Genomic DNA, 21,872 nt, shown 5'->3' on the forward strand with positions numbered 1-21,872 from the left:
CCAGTCATTCATGTCTATCGCGGTCAATCATCTAGGGATCAGTTAATCAAAATGACCCCAAAACCATTTAATCAGTATCCACAATTTGGTTGTCCATGTCGTGTCTGTGACATTTATATCCTCAATTGCTTCATAATCATTTAATTGGTGTTCTGTAAATTGAAGTCTTAAATATTCTTTGTGCCCTTGACATTCCAGTATTATGTTCCAGGAAAGCATCAGTGGGCAGAAGAGCTTTGTTATGATAGAAATGCTGTCATTCTATGTCTTGTGTGGGCTCTGATGGCTAGCTTAAGGTTAGTTGATTTGCTCTTTGTTTAGACAACACAAAAGCCTATTTAGTAAAGTAAATTCTGAATTAAGACTGTTTTTGACTTCTGGGGACAGTCGGTGTGTAATGGCCAAAGCACTGAGCTCCCGCATTATAACCCCTATTTTTTTCATTTATATTCAGATCAGAGGTGGATTTTGTTTCCTCTTTTTTAATTTTTCTTTTTATTGATCATGCTATCAACAAAGAAGGAGGGCTCATCTCCTTCCGCAATGCCCGAGGGGACAAGCTTCAGATCGGTACCAAGGCACAGTGAACTTGTGCCTGTTTTAGAGGGCATTAGGAGCACAAAACGATTCACTTTGCAGTATGATACAAATTTTAGCTGAGGTTTTGAGTCTCATTAAAGAGCTTTGTAGCCTCTTCGATATAACAAACAAGTTCAAACTGTTGAACAGCTTTCTACTTTCTATGGTGGACACACTAAGTGCTGCTGTGCATCTGGTAAAAAAGAGAATTCAATGCCAGTGTGCAACATCTGAGCGCGCCCCAGGCCAAAATGAATGAACTGTAGGATAATGGGTGTTGGTGTAACGTGAGACTGTTGGGGCAATCCAAGGGCACTAAAGACAAAGGAACAGTTCGGTTCCTCCAGAAGATGGTGCCTCATTGGATCCCTTCACTTCCTACATCTCCTCCTACGGAAGTAATGAGGGCCTACTGGGTCTAAAGCAGTTCTGCGGACAGCTCCGACAGGTTCTCACACTGATCTTCAAAACTGCTATTCCACGTAGGTTGTTGAGCTCTTGTAGGAAGCTCTGACAGCCCTCTATATCAATGCAGAGGGAGGTAGACTTTCTTTCTACGCTGACTAACCTTCAACCACAGCAGAGTAAGAGCCAAGCTTCAGCAGAAGGGATCTGAAAATAATTTTCTGATCTACCTTGCATCTCTCTGGGTGTCGAACTGAGGTGAGAAGCAGCTTTTTAGGTCTCTTTCTGAAGTGGATGCATTTATTATTAGGCTTTTAGATCCTCCTTCTTCAGTGAGGAGAGATCTATGATTTGACTCTCTGAACATGGACTGTTCTACAAAGCAATTTTCCTAAGAGTGAGGCTCTTTCTCTTTTGTCAGTGTATAACTGTTCACTTTCTTGTACAAGTCATGTTTTTCTTTTTCTTTTTCGTCTTTCTTTTCAGCTCTCTGCAGTAGCACTCCACTTTCAGTAAAAGGGAAAAACATTTAGAAACCATACGCATTTAGTGCTTTAATAGTACCACACTGTCCCCATCATTGCTGACAGTTTTGTTTTGGGAGTGACTTTACTATATGTTAAGTTCTCCTAGAGTTCATACCCATAAACAACCAGAATGCCTTTTCCTTCAGTCTCTGAAGGCATAATGATACAGTGCAGTCCATAAGTATTTGGACAGTGACACGATTTTTGTTGATTTGGCTCTGTACTCCAGTACATTGGATTTGAAATGAAAGAATGACAAGTTAGATGTTAAAATGCAAAATGTTGACTTTATTTTAGGGTGGTGGGTTGGCTTAATCTAGTGGGTGAACCATATAGGAATCGCAGCCCTTTTTATACGTAGTCCCCCCATTTCAGGGGACCAAAAGTAATTGGACACATTAACAATGTTAAATAAAATTTTCATGTTTAGTATTTGGTTGCAAATCCTTTGCAGTCGATGACTACCTGAAGTCTGTGACCCATAGACATCACCAGACACTGGGTATCTTCCATGGTGGTGCTCTGCCAAGTCTGTAATGCAGCCATTTTCAGTTCCTGCTTGTTTCGGGGGCTTTTTGCCTTCAGTAAGTGAAATGCATGCTAAGTGGGATTCAGGTTGGGTGATTGACTTGGCCAGTTAAGAACATTCCACTTTTTGGCCCTGAAAAACTCCATAGTTGCTTTAGCAGTATGTTTGGGGTCATTGTCCTGCTGCAAGGTCAAGCGTCGTCCAGTGAGTTTTGAGGCATTTGGTTGGATCTGAGCAGATAAGATGCTTCTGTACACTTCAGAATTCACCCTGCTGCTGCCATCTACAGTCACATCATCAATAAAGATAAGTGAGCCTGTTCCAGTGGCATCCATACATACCCAAGCCATGACACTACCTCCACCATGTTTCACAGATGAAGTGGTGTGCTTTGGATCATGAGCAGTTCCTTTTTTTTTCTCCACAGTTTCCTCTTTCCATCACCATATAGATGTAAATGGCTTCAAATTAATTCTGCCCTTTTACGTCTAACTAGTCATTTTGAATCCAATGTGCTGGCGTATATAGCCAAAACAACAATTTGTGTCAATGTCCAAATATTTACGGACTGCACTGTACCTCAAGAATTGCTAGTAAATTATAATGTGGCTGCTTCCTCCTTCGTGCATAAATCAAGGGGATCACTAATTCTACTATGCTGGGGAGTACGTATGGGAAAAAATCACTTTCGTATCCGTTTATGCTCCAGATACATTCAGGGCTGAATTATTCAGTTCTCTGACTAAACTTCTATCAGGATTGACATTTCTAAAGTAAAGAAGCTGTGAGAAAAGAAGAATCTTGGCAATGCTTTACGAGAGCCCAGCTTGTAAGAGGAAAAATCTGCTCATTGGGGTTGTCCTTCACAGCACATGAATACTGAATCTGACTAATAGTTTTCACAGTTTGATCTCATTCAGTGCTGTATTTTCTGCAAGGTTATTTTACAATTGTGTTGATTTGCAAGGTTTATTAGGCATACCCATGTTTTCTGTGGTGTAGGAGAGTTTTTCCATAGTATATGCTTTTTTCATTATCCACAGAAAATTCAGGACCGTATCCCTTGAGAATAAAGAGGACTAGGTGTATACTGTTGGTCGTTGCTGGGTAGTTTTTAATATTATTGTTGTTATAATCATGTTAACCTGCATTGCTTAAAGTAAAAGACTGCTTAATGTATTGTATGTTGTTTAATAGGGGACACCTGGGAAGCTAGATGCAGTGAAATTTAAAGCACACAATGTGGTCAATGTCAGTGTCTAGTGACAACAACTTTACCACCTCTCAGCCTGGACTCTTCAGATCTTGGAAGCTAAGCAAGGCAAGGCCTGGTCAGCATTGGAATGTGAGACCTTTAAGGAAATCCAGGTTGTTGCTTATTCAGTGATATTAGTAGATGAGTAGTTGGCCTTGTTCCTTCCTACAATCTAACAAAAAATAAAACAATGTTTGGAAGAGCACTGGACATTTTATGCAGCTACCAAGCCAGTCCAAACAATCTTAAACGGTTGAGAAACACTCCTTTAATGTCTATATAGCGTGTTTCATGGAGAGCTACGCTCACTCTAAACATACTGTACTGTACAAGTTCTAGAAGTATCTCCATCGTATTTGATTAAGAGCTTTGGATCTGTACTAACAAGCAACCAAAACTACGTGGATGAATTATTAAGTTTAAAGCTAACACAAAGTAGCATTGAGTTTAGTTTTGAGTTCGGCTGCTCCAAATGTTTTTTGAGCTCATTATATAGTGGTTTGTATAGTTTTTTTTCTTGAAAAACTATCCCAAGGTGCTGTGCAAAAGCATAGAATATGTACAATTATTTTGGTGACTATAAACAGTTGCTTTTCTATTTTGTTTTCTTCAGAATTTCATACTTAAAAATGGTTGTGGACTTGGTAATAGTCATTCTTTACTTATTGCCTGTTGGCAAATTGCCCAGTAGAGGAATGGCATGAACTTTTGTCAAGAGCTACTGATATTTATGGTCATGCACTGCAATAACTATCATTGAAAATTCTTCATCTAGGTATTCAGATGAATTGCTGAAAACCAAGTGGATGCAATCTGGGAACCTTCCTCTTTTCCGAGTAAAAGAAATCCTGAAATGCTGTAAACATCCTAACAGTATTGGCAGTGATAAGATGACAAATGCGGATCAAAAAAATGCTGCCAATTTATTATTCTCAGTAACTGATGACAGGATTACACGCATTAATTACCCTAAGCATGAAAACCTGATGGGATTACTAATGAGGTTTCTGTGTGTCACCAGGTAACTACAGACACTTGGTTCATTCAAAACTGCAATGCCTTGAAGAGTGTTCAGACCCTTCCTGGGGTGTCCCATTTTGGGAAATTATGCCACTAATTGGCTGAAACGAGTACTTTGGTTTCATTCACTAATCCTTGGATCAGTTAATTACTGAATACGAAATGGGCTAGAGGGGCTAAATTTCCTCCTTTGTAACCTTTTTTATTATTGACTCACAGACATTTTCTCCCGTCTCATTCTTTGATCTCTGTAGCTCTTTAATTTTTGTAGAAGGCTGCTCAGTAACAACCCTCGCCTGTTTCTGGGCTGCTCAGTTTGTAGAGAGTCTGATTTAAACATTTTTTGGGTGGTACAAGGCACCTTCCATTTCTTGATGATTCAATAGACTGTGCTCACAGGGATATTCATGGACTAGAGAAATATTTTAGGACCTTCTTCCAATCTATGCTTTTCAGGGACCTACAGTAAGTACTTCTTAGACCGGTTGAATCTGTACTTGAAATTCACTGCCTGACCAAAGAACCTCACAGAAGCAAGTATTTTTATTCTGAAATCATATGAACCACTATGAGGTCACTCAGCTAATTGTGTGGTCCATTAAGGTAATTATTTACTCCTAGATTAGGATTGCCACAGCAAAAGTTTTGAATACTTACACATTTATAACTTACATTTGTCTTTCATGTTATCTGTTTAATTTTTTATTTGTGTGTATTTCAAAGTATCAGGACTACAAGCATTAAAGAAACAAAATGTGGATTTCAGGGTCTGAATTCATTTCTATGACACTGTAGCGAATATTTTCATTAGGAGGGACACATTTTCATCTTAAATTATTTGCAAGTGTCTAGCCAACATTATTAACATAGGGTGTGAATTACAAACATAAGAATGACTTAACAGTTTGATGCAGTTGCAGTTTTAAATAAAGACAACTTTAGGATAGTTTTTTTTCTCTTCTCATATTCACAGATTTTCTTCAATTATGTATCATCAATTTATAATGTTTTATAAATTCAAAGATTCTTACAGGAAAATCCCTTTTCAGAATGTGATTTATGCTTACTTTCAAGTAATTATTTGAAATACTGTGCCATAAAAATCAAATGAATTTAAAACTGAAGTTCCTGCAAGGTTGTTTCATAGTTTGTAGGTTGAAGCCCTTTGAGGTGATAAAACACCTTTTGCCTTTCAGAGACAGTAAAAAATATTCATTGGGGGTGTGGGTTATGGTAATTTAAGTGTTGATCGTAAGATATTGTTTTATTTTTCTGTTTTCCTCATTGGCAGTACAGTGGTTAGCATTGCTGTCTCACAACACTGGGGCCTTGGGTTTAATTCCAGACCCAATTCCATGGAGTTTCTAGCCATGTACATATAGGTTTCCTTTGGCTGCTCAACTTCCCTCCCATGGTCCAAAGACATAATGATCGATTAAATCCCTTTTGGGGAAATTGACTCTGGTGCAAGCGAGTATGTATGTCAGTCTGGGTATGTGCCCTGCAATGGACTGGCATCCAGTTCAGGGTGTTTCCTACCATATGCATGCTGCTTTCCAGGATAGGCTTTGCCTCTTTGGTAACCCTAATTGGATAAAGTGTTAGAAAAGGAAAGTGTGGCTGTTTCACATTGTGGTATCAACACAAGAGGCCCTGAAGGGGTCTGTATTTGTATGCTCCATATTTTTAAATGAAACAGTTTAGAAATCTTATATGAAAGTACAACATACAGATTCAGAATATATAAAATAAATATACAAAATAAACATTCTAAAAGGCATGAAAAGCAAGTCTCATATCAAACACAATAAACAATGGAGTTCCTTTGTTTTTAGTAATGTGGTTAATACCAAAAGCATTAGCACATTTCTTTGTAATAAACCACCTTCAATCTCGAACCATTTAACCAAAAGATTTTATGAAACCACATGGAAAGTAGACTTCACCATGTAGTAATAACAGGTATAATGGGAACGTTATCTTGTCAGGAGCTGATGCTGCTTTTTTGTTTTGGGGATGGCACCCTCACTTGAAATGGTCATCTTTGAAGTGTGATGTACTGTATTTGCTGTAGCACTGTTCACGTCATTGGTTTTCTGTGGTACTACAAAATCCTTTATCTTTTTTTTTAATGCACGCACTGCTGGTCTAAATGCTGATTCTATAAAAAATTATAATGTCACTGTCAAAATGTACTAGCAGCAGACTCTTTGTACCCAGCCCTGATGAACACTGTCAAGATTACAGTGATCTTTTATTCTTTAACTTTGCTGTCAAGTCAACCTACAATACTACAGGTCAGGCAAGCAGACTGAGCACAAGTGGTATGTGATCTATGTACAGACTATTAGCACAGAAGAACCAATAAAATCCAGCATTTACTTCTTAATTTATACAGTCGCCTCTGGCTAAAGGAATTTTAAAAATCAAACTGAACAGAAAAAAAAATCCTAGCACCAAGTGTTTTCAATTTTCTGTGCATTGTAAATGCAGTAGTGTTAGTAAAAAGTAGCAATGCCGGATACATTGGTACTAACAATTGGGACAAATTAAATACATATAGGATTGTAATACCTTGGGTGTGAATTATGCTGATGGCAGCTGGTGCAAAAATACTAATTGCCTTTAACCCAGAAGGATGAATATGAACAAATTCTGCAAAGACTAGAAAAGGCCTCGGGTATATGTGTATGAACAGTTCTCATATGACCACCATTGTTGCAAGCTATTATATTGCACAGGTGCCAGGAAACATTTTTTAAAAATCAGGTGTTCCACTTTTTGTTTCCCTAAGGTGAGCCATTACATTACAACCTCACAGCCAGAAACAAGCATTGAAAAATTTGCCTGCCAATCATGGGAAACGCGCTTTGGGGCAATGCTGCCATAATAGTTATTTTTACTGCTTGGCCACATTTTAAATAGTTGATTCTGGTATTGAAGACTGCAGTTTCTGTTCATCATGCAGTGTTCACTTCAGCCAACGAGATTAAAGGACTCTCACGGTGTGTTCTTTGGCTTTGAATTTATGAGGTGGCGTGCCAACAAACAAGCTTGCTCTCTTGTGAAAGCGCTTATCACAAGTGAATTTCCTATTTAGGAACAGTGGACAAGTCTGGCATGGAACACCTTGTTTTGTTGTAAAGATAAGAGATTCAGGCAGCTTTTGCAAGTTAGATTATTTAATGTCTTATTTTGTGTTCCAGACAACTACTCCAGTAATTGAAGAATTAGTATTGTGTTCACTTAGTGTATAGCCCGAGTGCTGTTTGTCGGCTCTTCTTGCCTCAAAGGAAGAGGCGAGAAAATGAAATAGAAATGCTGAAGGTCTGCAGTATGCTTGGTGAAATAAGGGACAAAATCCAAACTGACAGTTAACATCCCTCCAACTGCCCTTAGTTTATACATAGTCTGCATTGTTCCATAAATGAGTATTACTATTCTATTCTCCAGTGGTAAATTATTGTTGTCACTTAGAAAAACCCTATACTCTCAAATTGCTAAAGTGCTGTATTATATTGTAAAAGGTTTACTAAAATAACCGGTGCCCAGTGGGGTATTTGTGCTTCACACAATCTTTGTAAAATTCAGGAATACTCAGATACAGAAGTTTATTATTATTTCTTAAACGAAGTCAGTTGCGTTCTTAGTGTTAACTCAATGTTATTCACCTTAGGGACACTGTAGGAGCAGTGCTGATCATACAAATGTGAGGTCTTTCGCAGCAAGGTGTTCTAAGCTAACATTCACCTAAAATTATGCATGCAGGAACAGAAGTAAAGACTTCCATTGCATAGTAGCTATTTAATATGTAAAAGACTGCAGGCTCTTGTAGATACAGCAATACAAGGTGCCGAAGAGATCTTGCTTATCCCCTTGTTTTGAGTAAATTTTAGACAAGTGGTGTGAAAAAAAACTTGATATTCTTTTCTGCTTCATTGGTATCATTTATACTGAAGCCTGCAGCTGAAAATGGATCAAAACTGCTTTGTGATGTAGGTTTTATTTCCAGAGCAAGCTGTGCATCACAATGCCTGTTGGTTAGATAATACAAGGACTTCTGAAAGCAGAAAAATCCCACATAGGCTTTTCAATTTCTCCTTTGCTTCCTTTAGTTGTCAGGGGCAAGACTTGGGGTTCAGGTGTTTGTGGTTATTGACCACCTGTTAGGGGAGGGGGTCATTTCACAGATTTCCAGGCCTTGCATGATAATGGTGAAATGGAAATGCTTCATTTTTTTCAGATGACGAACATCGTGGTTCCCTTCATGTTTAAATATGCAGTAGACAACCTCAACCAGATGTCGGGAAACATGCTGAACCTGAGTGACGCGCCAAGTACCGTTGCAACCATGGCAACAACTGTCCTGATTGGCTGTGAGTACGATTCTCTTATCTCTTGGCAGGTGTTGACTTTTTTTGGAAGGCTACCGTGTATTATGTAGCATCTGACCTTTTTGCAGAGATTAATTTTAATGCCGCTCTTTAACGTCTTTTTGTTCCTTGTTGCAAATCGAGTTTGTGGCTGTCGTGGAGATTTGACTAGGGCACGGCAGTGGCAAAATGTTTACCTGCCAAAAGTTGCATTCTTTTAAGAGTTAAGAAGCCTGTATGAATCACTGTGTTTTGCATCTTTATACGTCTCTTTGGTTATCTCGTCTTTGTTTTTTCAATATCATACAACCCACAATATCTTGTACATAGTCCTGTGAAGCCTGGCTGGCACAAGTGCATTTATATTTCCTTGAGCAAATAAAAGACTGCATTGACTGAAGGCAGTCAAGTGATTTTCTGTAAGCTGCTTTCTGAAACTACTTCCTGAGAATCTGATGTGTATGTAGTGGGAGGTTTTATAAACTGTAATAAAACTAAACCCTTTTCATGCTTTCTTATTTAACTCCTGCACATGTCATGTCACCTAGGCTCCTGGAAAAAGTAGCACAGACTGTATCTACACTTCGAGTTTAGTGATCTGAACAATAATTTATTAGGTCATTCAGTACTTTGTCTCTTCCTCCACACCTTCTGAGAAGATAATAAATTGCTTTGAAAGCAAATTGATGAAATGTAGGTAAAATTACCATCAGAGCTCAAACAATGGAACTAATTGTATTGGTAATGTGTAATAATACCCTCTCTAAGCACTGAATCAGTCTGAAGCTTTATGCAGCAATCTGCCATAGGGGCTGTGTGAAAATATGGCCAGTGATATTTTTTATGTTACACCCACTTATTCTGGAATAACCAGTCATTTCTAACTAACTTTACACCTATAATGCACAAGGAAAGTAAGAACCTATGGATAGGCTTCACTAACATCCATACTTGTTATTTTTAACATAGTTAAACGGCTCCATAGTGCTGTATAGGAATGTTCACGGAGGTTTGGGAGGGGGGCTGTCTCTAACTAGGGCTGGGCGATATGGCCAAAAATATTATAATGATTAAAAACTTCATATCGGTCGATATAGATAATTATCACAATAAATGTCAAATCATTATTCCTATCAAGTTTAAAGGCAGATTTTTTCTCTTGAGTGAAATTTGAAGAAACCAGACAGTTAATTGGTAAATTAAACAACTCTTTATTTTAAGAACACAACAAACACTTGCCAAACAGCAGAAACATTAAACAAATCTGAGGTAGAGAGTATTCAAGTCTTTTTTATGTCAAAATATGCATGAGTAAAATTTACAAAATAAATATCTTAATAGAAAAATTAAATACTGCAGTGTGATAAAACACACATAGAAGATGGCTCAGACAGACTGCAGTGTTTAAAGGGCTCTGTTTTATGTCTGATCGTAAAAAGCCAAAATATCTCCAAATTACCAAAGTTGAATGACCTTTTCTGTCGACGATGTCATTGTCCTTCAAGCTGCTCATTGGCAGCACTACATTTTCTTCAGTGTCGCTCATTTCTCCACTAACTACAATCCTGTCAGCCACCACCGTGTGGGTAAACAGCACCATGTTAGCTGCCCGGTCCGCAACACGCACGCGCACTCATGCAGTATTTTGCGCAAAGCATAAACATATATATCGAACATTTATCGAACTTTTGTTAAAATTATATCGCGGAAAATTATATCGCGATAATTATCGTTATCGAATTATCACCCAGCACTATCTCTAACTCATGTCACAGTTACAATGCAGTTGCCTGATGTGTCCTAGGAGTCCCTGTAAAGCCAAATGTCCAATCCCTTCCTAACTCCTGCAACACTTAGTTGTATATAGTTACTTGGTAATCCTGGTTACAGTTGGCTAACATAGCATGAAATGCAACACATACCACAGGGCTCAGCCTGTGTTCTAAGCAAGCATCTTCGCTGCCGAGCCATGCACATTGTCCCCTGGGGTGGTACAAGGGCTATACTGTTGAGCAAAGTGGACTGAAAACTGTGGATTACATTTCAAATCCAATATATATTATGCAATATATTATGGAGAAATGGCAACTCCTAACCCTTCCCCAGCGACAGCATCACTTTAATTGAAAATTTCGGGGGAGACCCCTGCAGTGAATTGGGAATTTGGACAATGGATTATTAAAACAGACATATGGAGCTAGCTAATTGTTCACATGCCTGATTGAAATTCTTTGTGATGAAGCTAAGCAGGATTAGGGGAGTGGCACTGGGCATTTTTCAGTCACACTAAGTGTAAATCCTTCTGCGAGTCTGCACCAGGGCTTCACAGTATGGGAGTGCCTGCTGTTCGTGCAGTGTTTGGCATTGACTTTATTCATCGATGCTATTAATTATTAACGGGACTTTAGGACAATTTGACTGCAAGGAGCTAGATCTGAAAAAATAAACATTTTAATAAGCTGCAGTTTGAATATGACTGATTTTTCTAGCCATACTAAACCTTTTCCACTTGAAGTCTCCCTCCTTCACTTGTGTATCATATTTCTGTGGTACTTTGATGTCCTCCACAAGAATAGTGTACAATTATTTTTTTTTCCTCCTAGGTCATGGCATTTTTTTCTTAGGCAGCTTGTGCAATATCAGTCCACTTGTCTTGTTGCCTTTTTAATTGTTCTTTAGCAAGGTACCAAAGTGTACACCAGTGGAGTGAGCTATATATAATGTATATTATAAAATATATATTTTCTATAAGACGTAAAGAGAACGAAGAAAAAAATGAAGGTTTTTAAAAAGGCTTTAATGGAGAACAAATTGTGAAGAAGTATAATGCTGTGTTTTTACATGCATAAGAATGGTTACAAATGAGAGGGGGCCATTCAGCCCATCTAGTCCTTTTAGTAGTTGTTAATTGATCTGAGGAGCTCATCCAGCTGTTTCTTGAAAGAAAGCAGCGTTTTGGCTTCAACCGCATAGCTGGGTACCTTGTGGAGTACTCCCACAAACCTTTAGGCAAACTTGTACCTCAGTGTTCGTTATGAAGAAATCAGCTGCTATTTGGCTGTCAGTGCATTTGAGGTTTCTGAGCACATGTATCAGGTCCCCTCGTAGTGCTCTCTGTTTAAGATTAAAATGATTCAGTCCCTTCAGCCAACCAGTGTAGTATTCAAGCCCCGGAAAGTAGGGCTTGCTCTCATCTTGATGGATTCCAGCAATGTCTTTTTATAACGTGGTGAATAAAATTGTGCAGTTTTCTAAATGAAGTCTGTCTAGTGTGTTAAACAATTTGGGACTCGTGCTAGCCTATATTTTGTTTATTAGCTCTTACTTAGGGTACTTAGGAGTAGGGTAAATTATATTGCCAGTGCTGTTTAAGTCTCAGAGGAACAGCATCTGGTCCAGTTTGTATTCACGCCTGTGGTCTTCTTTTTGCTGATAACAAGCAGACTTTCAAAAAGGTGCAAGTGAGCTGTGGGTACAATTTATACATAAAGATAAAACCTTATCCTGCCCTTGTTTAGATACATGTTCCTGCTGTTACGCAGAAAAAAATGCATCATAAATTCATTTTAGTTATTCTCCCAAGGAATGAGGTTTGCCCTTCATTTTCCCTCCAGCCTCACATTTTAATGAGACTATTTAAGTCCTGTGTGTGAAAGTGCAGAATTAATTGGTACTGTGTCTGGCTCTTGCAGAGAACATAAGGAAATGGTACATATCCTTTTTCTAAAAACTGTAGATCTCAGGTTGTATAAACAGTTGATTTAAAGTTTTTTTTGTGAAACAATTTTACTATGATATAAGGGAGTTTGAATACAATTATCTCCCAGTATTACTTTTCAAAATCTATACAGTAGCACTGCAAGGTTATATCAGAGTGACTGAAGGATGTAAATGTGGCAGCTTACTTCCCATTTATGTATATTTTAATTACAAATAAATTGCAACTACTAAAATGTAGTAATTTCTAATGATTGCTTGCATTTCCATAGTTCTTTTCATCCTAATGGATCCCAAACTGTTTCACATATAGGAAGCATGTATTCATCTACCTCTGCAGTGTAGCATACCTCATTCTGCTCCAATAACTTCATCCATCCATCCATCCATCCATTATCTAACCACTTCATCCAGTTAAGGTCATGGCAGAGTTTGAGCCTATCTTGGAAAGCAGAAGGTACAAGACAGGATACACCTTGGATGTGACGCCAGTCCATTGCAAGGTACACACAGACACGCACACACTCCCAGAAGCCAGTTAATCTGACAGTACATCATTGGACTTTGGGGGCAAACCAGCAGTTCCATCACACAGCACATCAAGTGGAGAAAGGAGAAAGTGCTTCACCAATATGATTGATGGAGAGCTTTTGGGAGGCCAGAGTGTAAAAGGAATTAGGACATAGTGGGTAATACTTAATCTGAAGAGATGGCACTTTCTAAAGCACATACTTTCAGGTCAATGTCCTGAAACACTGCTTTTGAAAAATCTGGTCCAGGAATTAGAGCTACTTACAGCAGCAACCTGCTTTTCCTTGGGTGTCTTTTACCACTTCTGTTTTTAGTTCCCAAGTCTGAAATGGTAAGCAATAGTGCTTAAAACCTTAGAAGTGAGGCACTGAATAAATGTAGCAATATGCTGTGGTTGTGTGTCAGTATAAATACTAGTAATACTTTAATTCTGACAGGTTTTATGTTTTAAATGTATATATTTTAGTGAACCATACTTACTTTTGAGATTCCATCCTACAGTATGTATTGTCATCATTAGTAGTATTAATACTAATTGTGATGTAATTCACCTTGGAGCAAAATTCATGCCCATTTTCGCTGTCATTTTTCCCTTGTAATATGCCTCAAGCAGAACTCATTCATTAACGTTTATTAAAATGCTTCTTTTCCTTTTCCTAAAGCTGTTCACCTTGGCTTTGCAGTAGCTCTCCCAAGGCAAGCGTTTTGCTTGCAGTTGTCAACCTTATTTTGGAAAACAAAAGAAAAAGTTTCTCTTAGTAATGGTAATTACATAAAGCCACATCACTGCAGTCATCTTCACAGGCTCCTTTGTGGTGGTCTCTGAAGTCTCCTTCATGGATTGATTTGGAACTTATTAACCTCTATAGAGAAGAGAAACAAGGTCATCTTCCTCTCATGCTTTTGGAGGTCAGACTATCCATTCATAGCTGTAATAAAATATATATTTTTTATATTTAACCATGAAGTTAAAAAAATGCTGTTTTGTAGGCTGATCAGTGTCTCTCAGGCTTGTCTGGCTTGGGAGAGTGAAGTGAGGAGCAAAGATCCATGATCCGTGCATGAAAGTGTCAGAACTTTCTTCATTTGAACTTGAACCTGAACTTGAACTTTATTGCCATATGTAACCGGTACTGGTACAATGGAATTCTTACTTACAGAAAGTCTCTCGATTGTAAAACAAGTGTAAAAAACAAGACAAATTGCAAACAGTGCATCAAGACAATGTACAAACAAACAATAGACAATGTGCAAGTAAACATGTAGACAGTTTGAATGTAAACAATACAGACGTGTAAACAATGACTGGAGATGTGCAATAGATAAGAAATCATAAAGAGGTAGATGGGGATGGTGTAGGTGTGGTCCGAGGGGGATGGCTAAATGTGTTCGCCAGTCTCACTGCTTGTGGATAGAAGCTATTGAAGAATCTAGTGGTAAGTGTCCATATGCTCTTATATCTCTTGCCTGAGGGCAGTGGGGTGAAGAGCTCATGCCCGGGGTGGTGACTGTCCTCTGTGATGGCCAGAATTCTACCATGGCAGCGGTCCTCATAGAGCTGTTTAATCTCGGTGAGACCGCAGCCGATGATCTTCTGGGCCATATTGACCATTCTCTGCAGTGCCTTTCTTTCTCGCGAAGAGGTGTTGCCATACCACACGGTGATCCCGTTGGTGGGGATGCTCTCGATGGTGCAGCGGTAGAAGTTCACCAACACATGTATTGGCATCCCCCATCGCTTGAGGCACCTCAAGAAATAAAGGCGCTGCTGAGCCTTCTTCATGATAGAGTCAGTGTTCACAGTCCAGGTTAGATCTTTAGAGATGTGAATTCCCAAAAACCTAAAGCTGAGAGGTTAACAATTCTGCATTTCCAGTGAAGACAATACACGTAGAAAGGGCAGCAACGTTTCTATGATACCTCTGTGTTCTTCTCGGGTATTTGGATGGCTGCACTCATCCTTAAATTGGCAGTTGAAGGCTTGCCATCACTGTACATTTGTTATAATAAGGCTGAATTTACTCTGCAGCCAGCAGGGCTTGCATATGTACGTATGCAAACTCATAATCCCTTGTGTTTTCATTAAACTGTGTTTTCAGTATTGAATATTTTCTTTTTAACTTTTGTCTTTTTTTCCTTTACTCTCTACTTCTGAATTGAAACTGCAGATTCCCAATTTATTGTTTGTAACTACATTGGAGTTACTGGTTTAAGTATAAAATAAAACAAATTCCCAAACTTCTGGCCAGGTAATGTTTAGGGTGAAGGAGGAATAAGGTATTAATTGCTGTCATTCGGGGGAGCCCTGGTCCTGCTGGGTTTTGTTCCTACTAGGACCTTAATCCCCAGTGCTAATTGGTGCCTGTTACTCATCTGGTTGCTTGTTAAAACTTTTTTCTGCAGTCATATTAAAAAATGTGGGGTATTCACAAGTACCTTATTTAAAGTACATTATTTTCAGTACCTACAGCACAAAGAACTTTATGCAGTCTCTCCTCAACTTGCCAATTAAGATTTTCTCCTTTATTTCTGACTAAACAGCTCTTAATAGGTGATCAGTTGATGATGAACAGACACAGGTGGGAATGAAACGATCAGGCACTCCCACAGTGAGTCAGTGTTTTTCCTTCTACTCAGGTCCGTTTGGTTATATTTCAGCTGAGTGAAGGAAGCACTGAAACTGACTAATTAGGACAAGATTCGAGCCAAGTACGCATCTCCTTAAAAGGTTTAAGAGCTGAAAGCAGTTTTAAAAACAGGCCTCAAATTAAACATTGAAGTAAATTAGGTACTACAGCAATAGGATTGAGAACCTAGAGCACTAGGATTGGTGTAGGGTATTCCTAGCCATTGGATATGGGATACAGTAGTCTGTATAGAACATAGTGTGACACCGCTTGTTTCATTTCCTGTTGTACTTTACACAGCCTTCCTGTTCCAGGCTTGTTCCCATTAAAAAGGTCAATCTCATATTTTTATTTCCTATCTGAATAGCACATTACAGCACATTATTAAAACCACTTACTAAACCCAAGGATTTCCTTTCCAATAGTCTTGTATCCATGTTTTCTGATTTTCCGGTTTTCTGAGTGTTTGTTTTTTTCTGCTTGGACTGAAATTGTTGCACAGCGGATAGCATTGCTGCCTCACAGCACTGAGGCCCTGGGTTCAATTCCGGATGTGGGGTGCTAACTGCATGGAGTTTGTATGTTCTCCCTGTGTTTGTTCTCTAGATGCTCTGGTTTCCTCCCGCAGTCCAAAAACATACTGATAGGCTCTCCCACAGCCCCACATTATAAGTAGCAGTTGGAAAATGAATGGATGACATTAATGGAGCTACTTTGTAATTTAAATTGCAAGAGAAAATATGCATTATCTATTACTACAGTGATCAAATTGGTCTGTAATCCCGAAGACACCAGGAAACAGTATTGGGTGTTATGTTTTCCCTTAAATTGGCCAAAAGAAACTCGTAAATGATCATACATTTTCCAGGATGATCAAGAGTTTAGCTTTTTTCAGCTGCTAATCACAATGATTAAACCACTAAAAAATGCAAATTAGTGAGTTATTAGCTACCACAGAACTGATATATTTATGAGCTCAAAGAAAAATAAATGTAATGTTATGATTCTACTAATTTGTTAAAAGTGGGTTTTTACACATTTGTATATGCTTTCTATGCAAACATAGACAGGTTTCTAGTAAAGTCAGTCACATGCCAGGCGATCAAATTTAATGAAGTGCACTGTACAGTCATTAAATCAGATATCTGTTTAGATGGTTACAGTACAAAGTAATCACCACTGTTGCAACTGTGATGTAGCATTGTGCGTCATGGCTTGTTTTGGCCGTAAAGTAAATTATTTTTTCCAAAATCAAAGCAAAGACTATGAATGCTGCTGAATTTGTGTTGTCCGTTACATTTTAATTCTCCGTCAGGCTTGTTCTGTTAAAAAGACTGCAGTTTTAAACAGTGACCACTTCAGTCCACTGTACTGGAGAAGTGGGAGAACATTGGGAGAACTGCATTTAAAAGAAAATATGTAATGGTTAAAATGTCCCCATTGTATGAGTGAAGTTCAGGCTAGTATGGCTTGTCTATGGTAGTTTAAAAGATAGCAGTTCCTACCTGTATGTGCAATTCACACACACATAGCTATACCAGTAACAACAGTGTAAGGGGAACATGGTTTCAGTATTTTGAATCAATGCTCTCATCTTGAAAAGATGTTTGCCTGGAGAGCACCTTTAATGCTTAATGATTCTTTTGATGGAAGGGTCTGGTATTGAGCTACAGACAAGCAATCGAAATATTAACAAGCACTTTAGAGAGGTACGATATTCTGTCCTTTAAGGTTTGTAAAAAATCTATACTTCCCCATCTGTACGTTTTTTTTTTAGTACATCCTTCTACTTTGAGCAAGAAACCACGGAGCTCAACTCAACTTCTACAACTCCATTTTGTTGCAGGTTTCTGTATTGCTCTTGCCTTTACTTGCTTTAGTCATTGTAGTTCCAAGGCTTTTACAGGGGAGAAATCTTGAGGTGGCTGAACATCTTCATGTGTAGCTGCTTGGAAACATTTACTGTGGAGGGATAAGAAAAAGATGAAACAGGAGTTTCACAGCAGCTATACTGCTGTATTCTCCTCCCAATGAATACCTATTTTGTACAAATGATGTAGACACATTGTTTAAAGTGAATCTTTTTTAAAGTAAAAGCGTCTACTCAAACACTTTTATGGGTGAAAAAAGTTAAATGTATATTGAGACTATTCTCGTCTGATTTGCATTTCACTCTTCTTGAAGAAATGTTGACTTTTGTACTTAACAGCAAGGTTATTCTCAATTGGATTGTCACCTGTCACCTAGAAAATTTATGCTGAGAAGCTTTGCATTAGATCTGGAGATTCTTTATCCCTCTATCTCTTCTATTGTGAGCAGTACCAGCTTTACAAAGACAATTCTTTCTTACATATAGCAGTAAATGAAATATGAATTTGCACTGTGATCTTTAGAAAGATATGGCTTTCATTACCTAGAGCTTTGATTTCTATGCTCTTATGATATTTCCTTCCCAGAAACCAAAGCATTTGGCTCACACATTTAATACCACATATTTAATATGCCATTAGAAACACATTCATATACAAAGGTGGATAGTTTCACCTTGCTCTGCAAATTGTTCAAATCATTTATAACAGCAGTATTATCAATGTCCTTATTATTAAACCACAGATGCTGGGCCTCATCAATACTAGGATGGAAGACGTTCAAGGGAACCCAGGTCATTAAACATCATGACATTGGCATTGCTCAAAGAACTAAAGGTGTTAACCATGGTGTCTGGCCTAAATTACAATCTAGGTTTCTACCATCTGGCCTATCTTAAGTTGCCTCTTCACTTAATTAGTGAAGCAGTAAACACGTCTCCACTTGATCTGCAGTACAGTGGGGCTACTGCTTGCAACCTAGGTGCTGCACCTCAGTGGTAAATGAAGTGGGTACCTTCCTGTATGAACAACACTTTGGAATCCTGTGGGATCAACAGCACTATTTAAATGCAGTTAATTATAAGTATTATTTTTAAAACAGTCCTGTTATTGCCCATACTTATGTTGGCCTTGAGCTTGTCAATTTCTGATATGTTGCCAGGCAACCAATGATATTGTGGGATATCAGTATAATAGTGACACAAAGATTTCATTTTCATTCAACAGACTAATACTACAATACTACTATTTACGATACTACATATAAGCACAGTTAATAACAAATTGAGTTCATTACATCTAATCTATACTGATTACTTGTGCTTAACTAAGAGGAGTATCTAAGGGCCTCTGAAGGGTCAAAATTCACTCACAGTTTTTCTTCAATATTCTAATCTTTTCATCTTCCTCCTCCACAAGGCTAATGCTAAAAAGTATAATTCTAAAGGAGATTATAATAAAATAATTGTTTACAAATAAATACAAGACCGGTTATGCATCCTTTTCTGTAATTAACGGTAACCGGTGTCTTTGTGTCAAGAGAATTGTCCAGCTTTTTTTCGTTGAACAACAATGTATCAGTTTATTTGCAAACCAAATTAAATAACTTCTGTTATCCTTTTGTCTGTAGCCTTGTTTTGTAAATTCCAAATACAAATTAAAATGTCCTGCTTTTAGAAGTAATGCTGTAAGAATTGTTTTGTAAGATGAAGATGATACACCTGTGCAGTCAGTAACTCATTTTATTTTTCTGTGTGGTGAAAGCAAATAGAGAAAGTTTTAAAAATATGCATACAGTGGGACGTAAGTTCTGCAAAGCATTTTGATTTAGATGCAAGGTTTATTATCTCTCACTAGTAGTACCTCTATTTGTGGTCAAGAGCTGAAGTATTCAAATTAATGTAATCCAATAGGGTAAATCAAAGAGGAATTTGAAGGATCTGTAATATGGGTGCCAACTCCTACTTCTCTAGATTATTGCAGGTGTGTCTAAATGAGGGATTGATCTGCATGAGATTGTGGCTACACATTCTCTCTTTCTCCTCTCTCTTATTGGAAGGTTAATTAGTGTGCTAACCACCCTACACAAATACCACAACAAGGTGGGCTACTCATTTCCTGGGGGGCCTGGCCTTCTTCTGGATTTTGTTCACCAAATCTCTCAGTTACATAGTAGTTTAATTGACACCTCAAATTGGTGAAAAATACTAGACCCTCCAGGAATTTGGTATCCTAGTAATATATTGATGTAGTGGAGCAAGCTTTTTAATGCTACTTTGAAATCAAAGTCATGTGTAACATCCTGAGTCTATATTTCATGGAAATGTACAATGAAAAAGAGCATCTATGTCACCCTTAATAAATAAATACTTAGACAATTAAGGCAGAGAAATACATAGCTGATCTATCGGGTAAAACTTAAATCGCAGCAAAGTTGTCAAAAAGGAAATGCACCATAGGCTTAAGTAAATAGTCCAAAGTGGTACTGAAAGAATTCAGTAGATCCTTTGAATATGACAAAGAGATTACTCATTGTTTGAGAAATAAGACATTTGGAGAGTGCAGAAAACTATGCAGAGATTGAGGAACATCCTCTGCAAGGCAACTTATGTTCCCTGAGCAAGGGAACATAAGAAAGATTATAAATGAGAGGAAGCCATTGTGTCTTTTAGTCCATTTGGTAGTTAGTCATTAATTAACCCAAGGTGATTAGGCATCCAATAGTTAATTGATTGACGGGAAACCTTGTAAATAATAATAATTGCTTACACTTATGTAGCACTTTTCTGGACACTCCACTCAAAGCGCTTTATAGGTAATGGGGACTCCCCTCCACCACCACCAATGTGCAGCATCCACCTGGTAAAGGTTGAGAACTGTATTTAACAGAGGGGTTGAAGTTTTCTTGTAAATTGTACTGTTACTCATAATGGTGATTCAAATCGTTATGACTTTTAAACATGCATCCCAGCTAAATAATGAGAGGAGAGATGTCAGCGATTTTGACAAAGCAACTAGCATTATTTTGTGCATTATAGCATTATACTTTTATTATTTTGTCAGTTTTTTAAATAAAAACATTACAGTTTTACAGTTCTCATCATTTGATTCTGGGTACTATTTTTATACTTCTCTTGCAAGATAATGCATTTGGTAAACACATACAATAAGTAAAGTGCTTTTTCATTATGTCTGAATTTCTGGACAGTTATTGTTGCATAGATATTTTTAAGAGGTGCGTGTATTATCACTTGCAGCAAGTGTAGGTCCCTGCATAATCTTGACATTGTTTTTCTTGAAATAATCTTACTTTCAACAGTGTCATATTAATTCCAAAAATTCTCAGTTGGTAAAATCATAGGCCAACAGAGACTTTTTTCCTTAGGAATCTGTTACTTGAAGGTAGAAAGACCTATTTCATTGGTTTGGAAACATCAGTAATTTTAATTGTAATAGATTGGGAAAATTAGTGAAGTAGCAAAATCACTGGGGCAAATCAGAGCAACCTTCTAAAGATGGCTGAGAGCATTATGAAGTGTGTGGCTCATGCCATCCTTTAGGAATTTACACTCCTCCCATCTGTGTCCCCAGGTATAACAGGGATAATTAAAACACTACCTCAGTGCAGAATTGCTCAGAACAAGCATGAAGTACTTAGCAGCTGTTTGCTTCCATACTGGACCCTGAAGCTTATGTTTGAGACTTTCTACTTTTGCTCCATTCCCAGATGGCGTGTCAAGAGCCTGCGCTGCACTTTTCAATGAGATGAGGAATGCTGTGTTTGGAAAGGTGGCCCAGAGCTCCATTCGGAGAATAGCCAAGAACGTGTTCCTTCACCTCCACAACCTGGACCTGGGTTTCCACCTGAGCCGACAGACCGGGGCCTTGTCCAAAGCTATTGACCGTGGGACCAGGGGAATCAGCTTCGTGCTCAGTGCCTTGGTTTTCAACCTGGGGCCAACTGTGTTTGAAGTGGCCCTTGTCAGTGGGATTTTAGTAAGTACTGCTTCTCGAGGACTGTACTGTGCCATTAGTGTATACTGCTGACTCACCTTAGAACCTTAGATTAGATAACTGCATTTATTTCCTGCTAACATTTGAATTATGTAAAGAATCATGAGATTTTTGTGATGTTGCATGTACAGTGGCTATTCATCCACCTTGGATTTGATGGATATGGATGCATCACCTTGGATGGTTTTATATGGAATATTTTGCCATTGATGGACACAAAACACTCTGTCAAAATGAAAACAAGAAGCAAATATGTAAATATTCACCCCCTTTACTCTGATGCACCAAAACAGGCTCTGGTGCATCCAGATGTATTCTGAAGTCACATAATTTGTTAAATGGAGTCTGTGTACAATTTGGGTGTTTCACAAGAGTTCAGGACACATATACCTAACTCTAGGAGGCTCCCAACAAAAACTACATCATG

General features: G+C 38.1%; 1 protein-coding gene across 1 annotated transcript in view; it reads left to right on the forward strand.

The window, feature by feature from the left end:
* abcb7 (ATP binding cassette subfamily B member 7) overlaps positions 1-21,872 on the forward strand; it is a 73,420-nt gene that overhangs the window by 19,410 nt on the left and 32,138 nt on the right. The window contains exons 5-6 of the mRNA XM_088649014.1: positions 8,559-8,691; positions 21,159-21,427. Of these exons, the coding sequence (XP_088505140.1) occupies positions 8,559-8,691; positions 21,159-21,427 (402 nt within the window). The remainder of the gene's footprint in view (positions 1-8,558; positions 8,692-21,158; positions 21,428-21,872) is intronic.

Source organism: Lepisosteus platostomus, chromosome 10 (assembly GCF_059453375.1).
Source record: "Lepisosteus platostomus isolate fLepPlt1 chromosome 10, fLepPlt1.hap1, whole genome shotgun sequence".
NCBI lineage: Eukaryota > Metazoa > Chordata > Actinopteri > Semionotiformes > Lepisosteidae > Lepisosteus > Lepisosteus platostomus.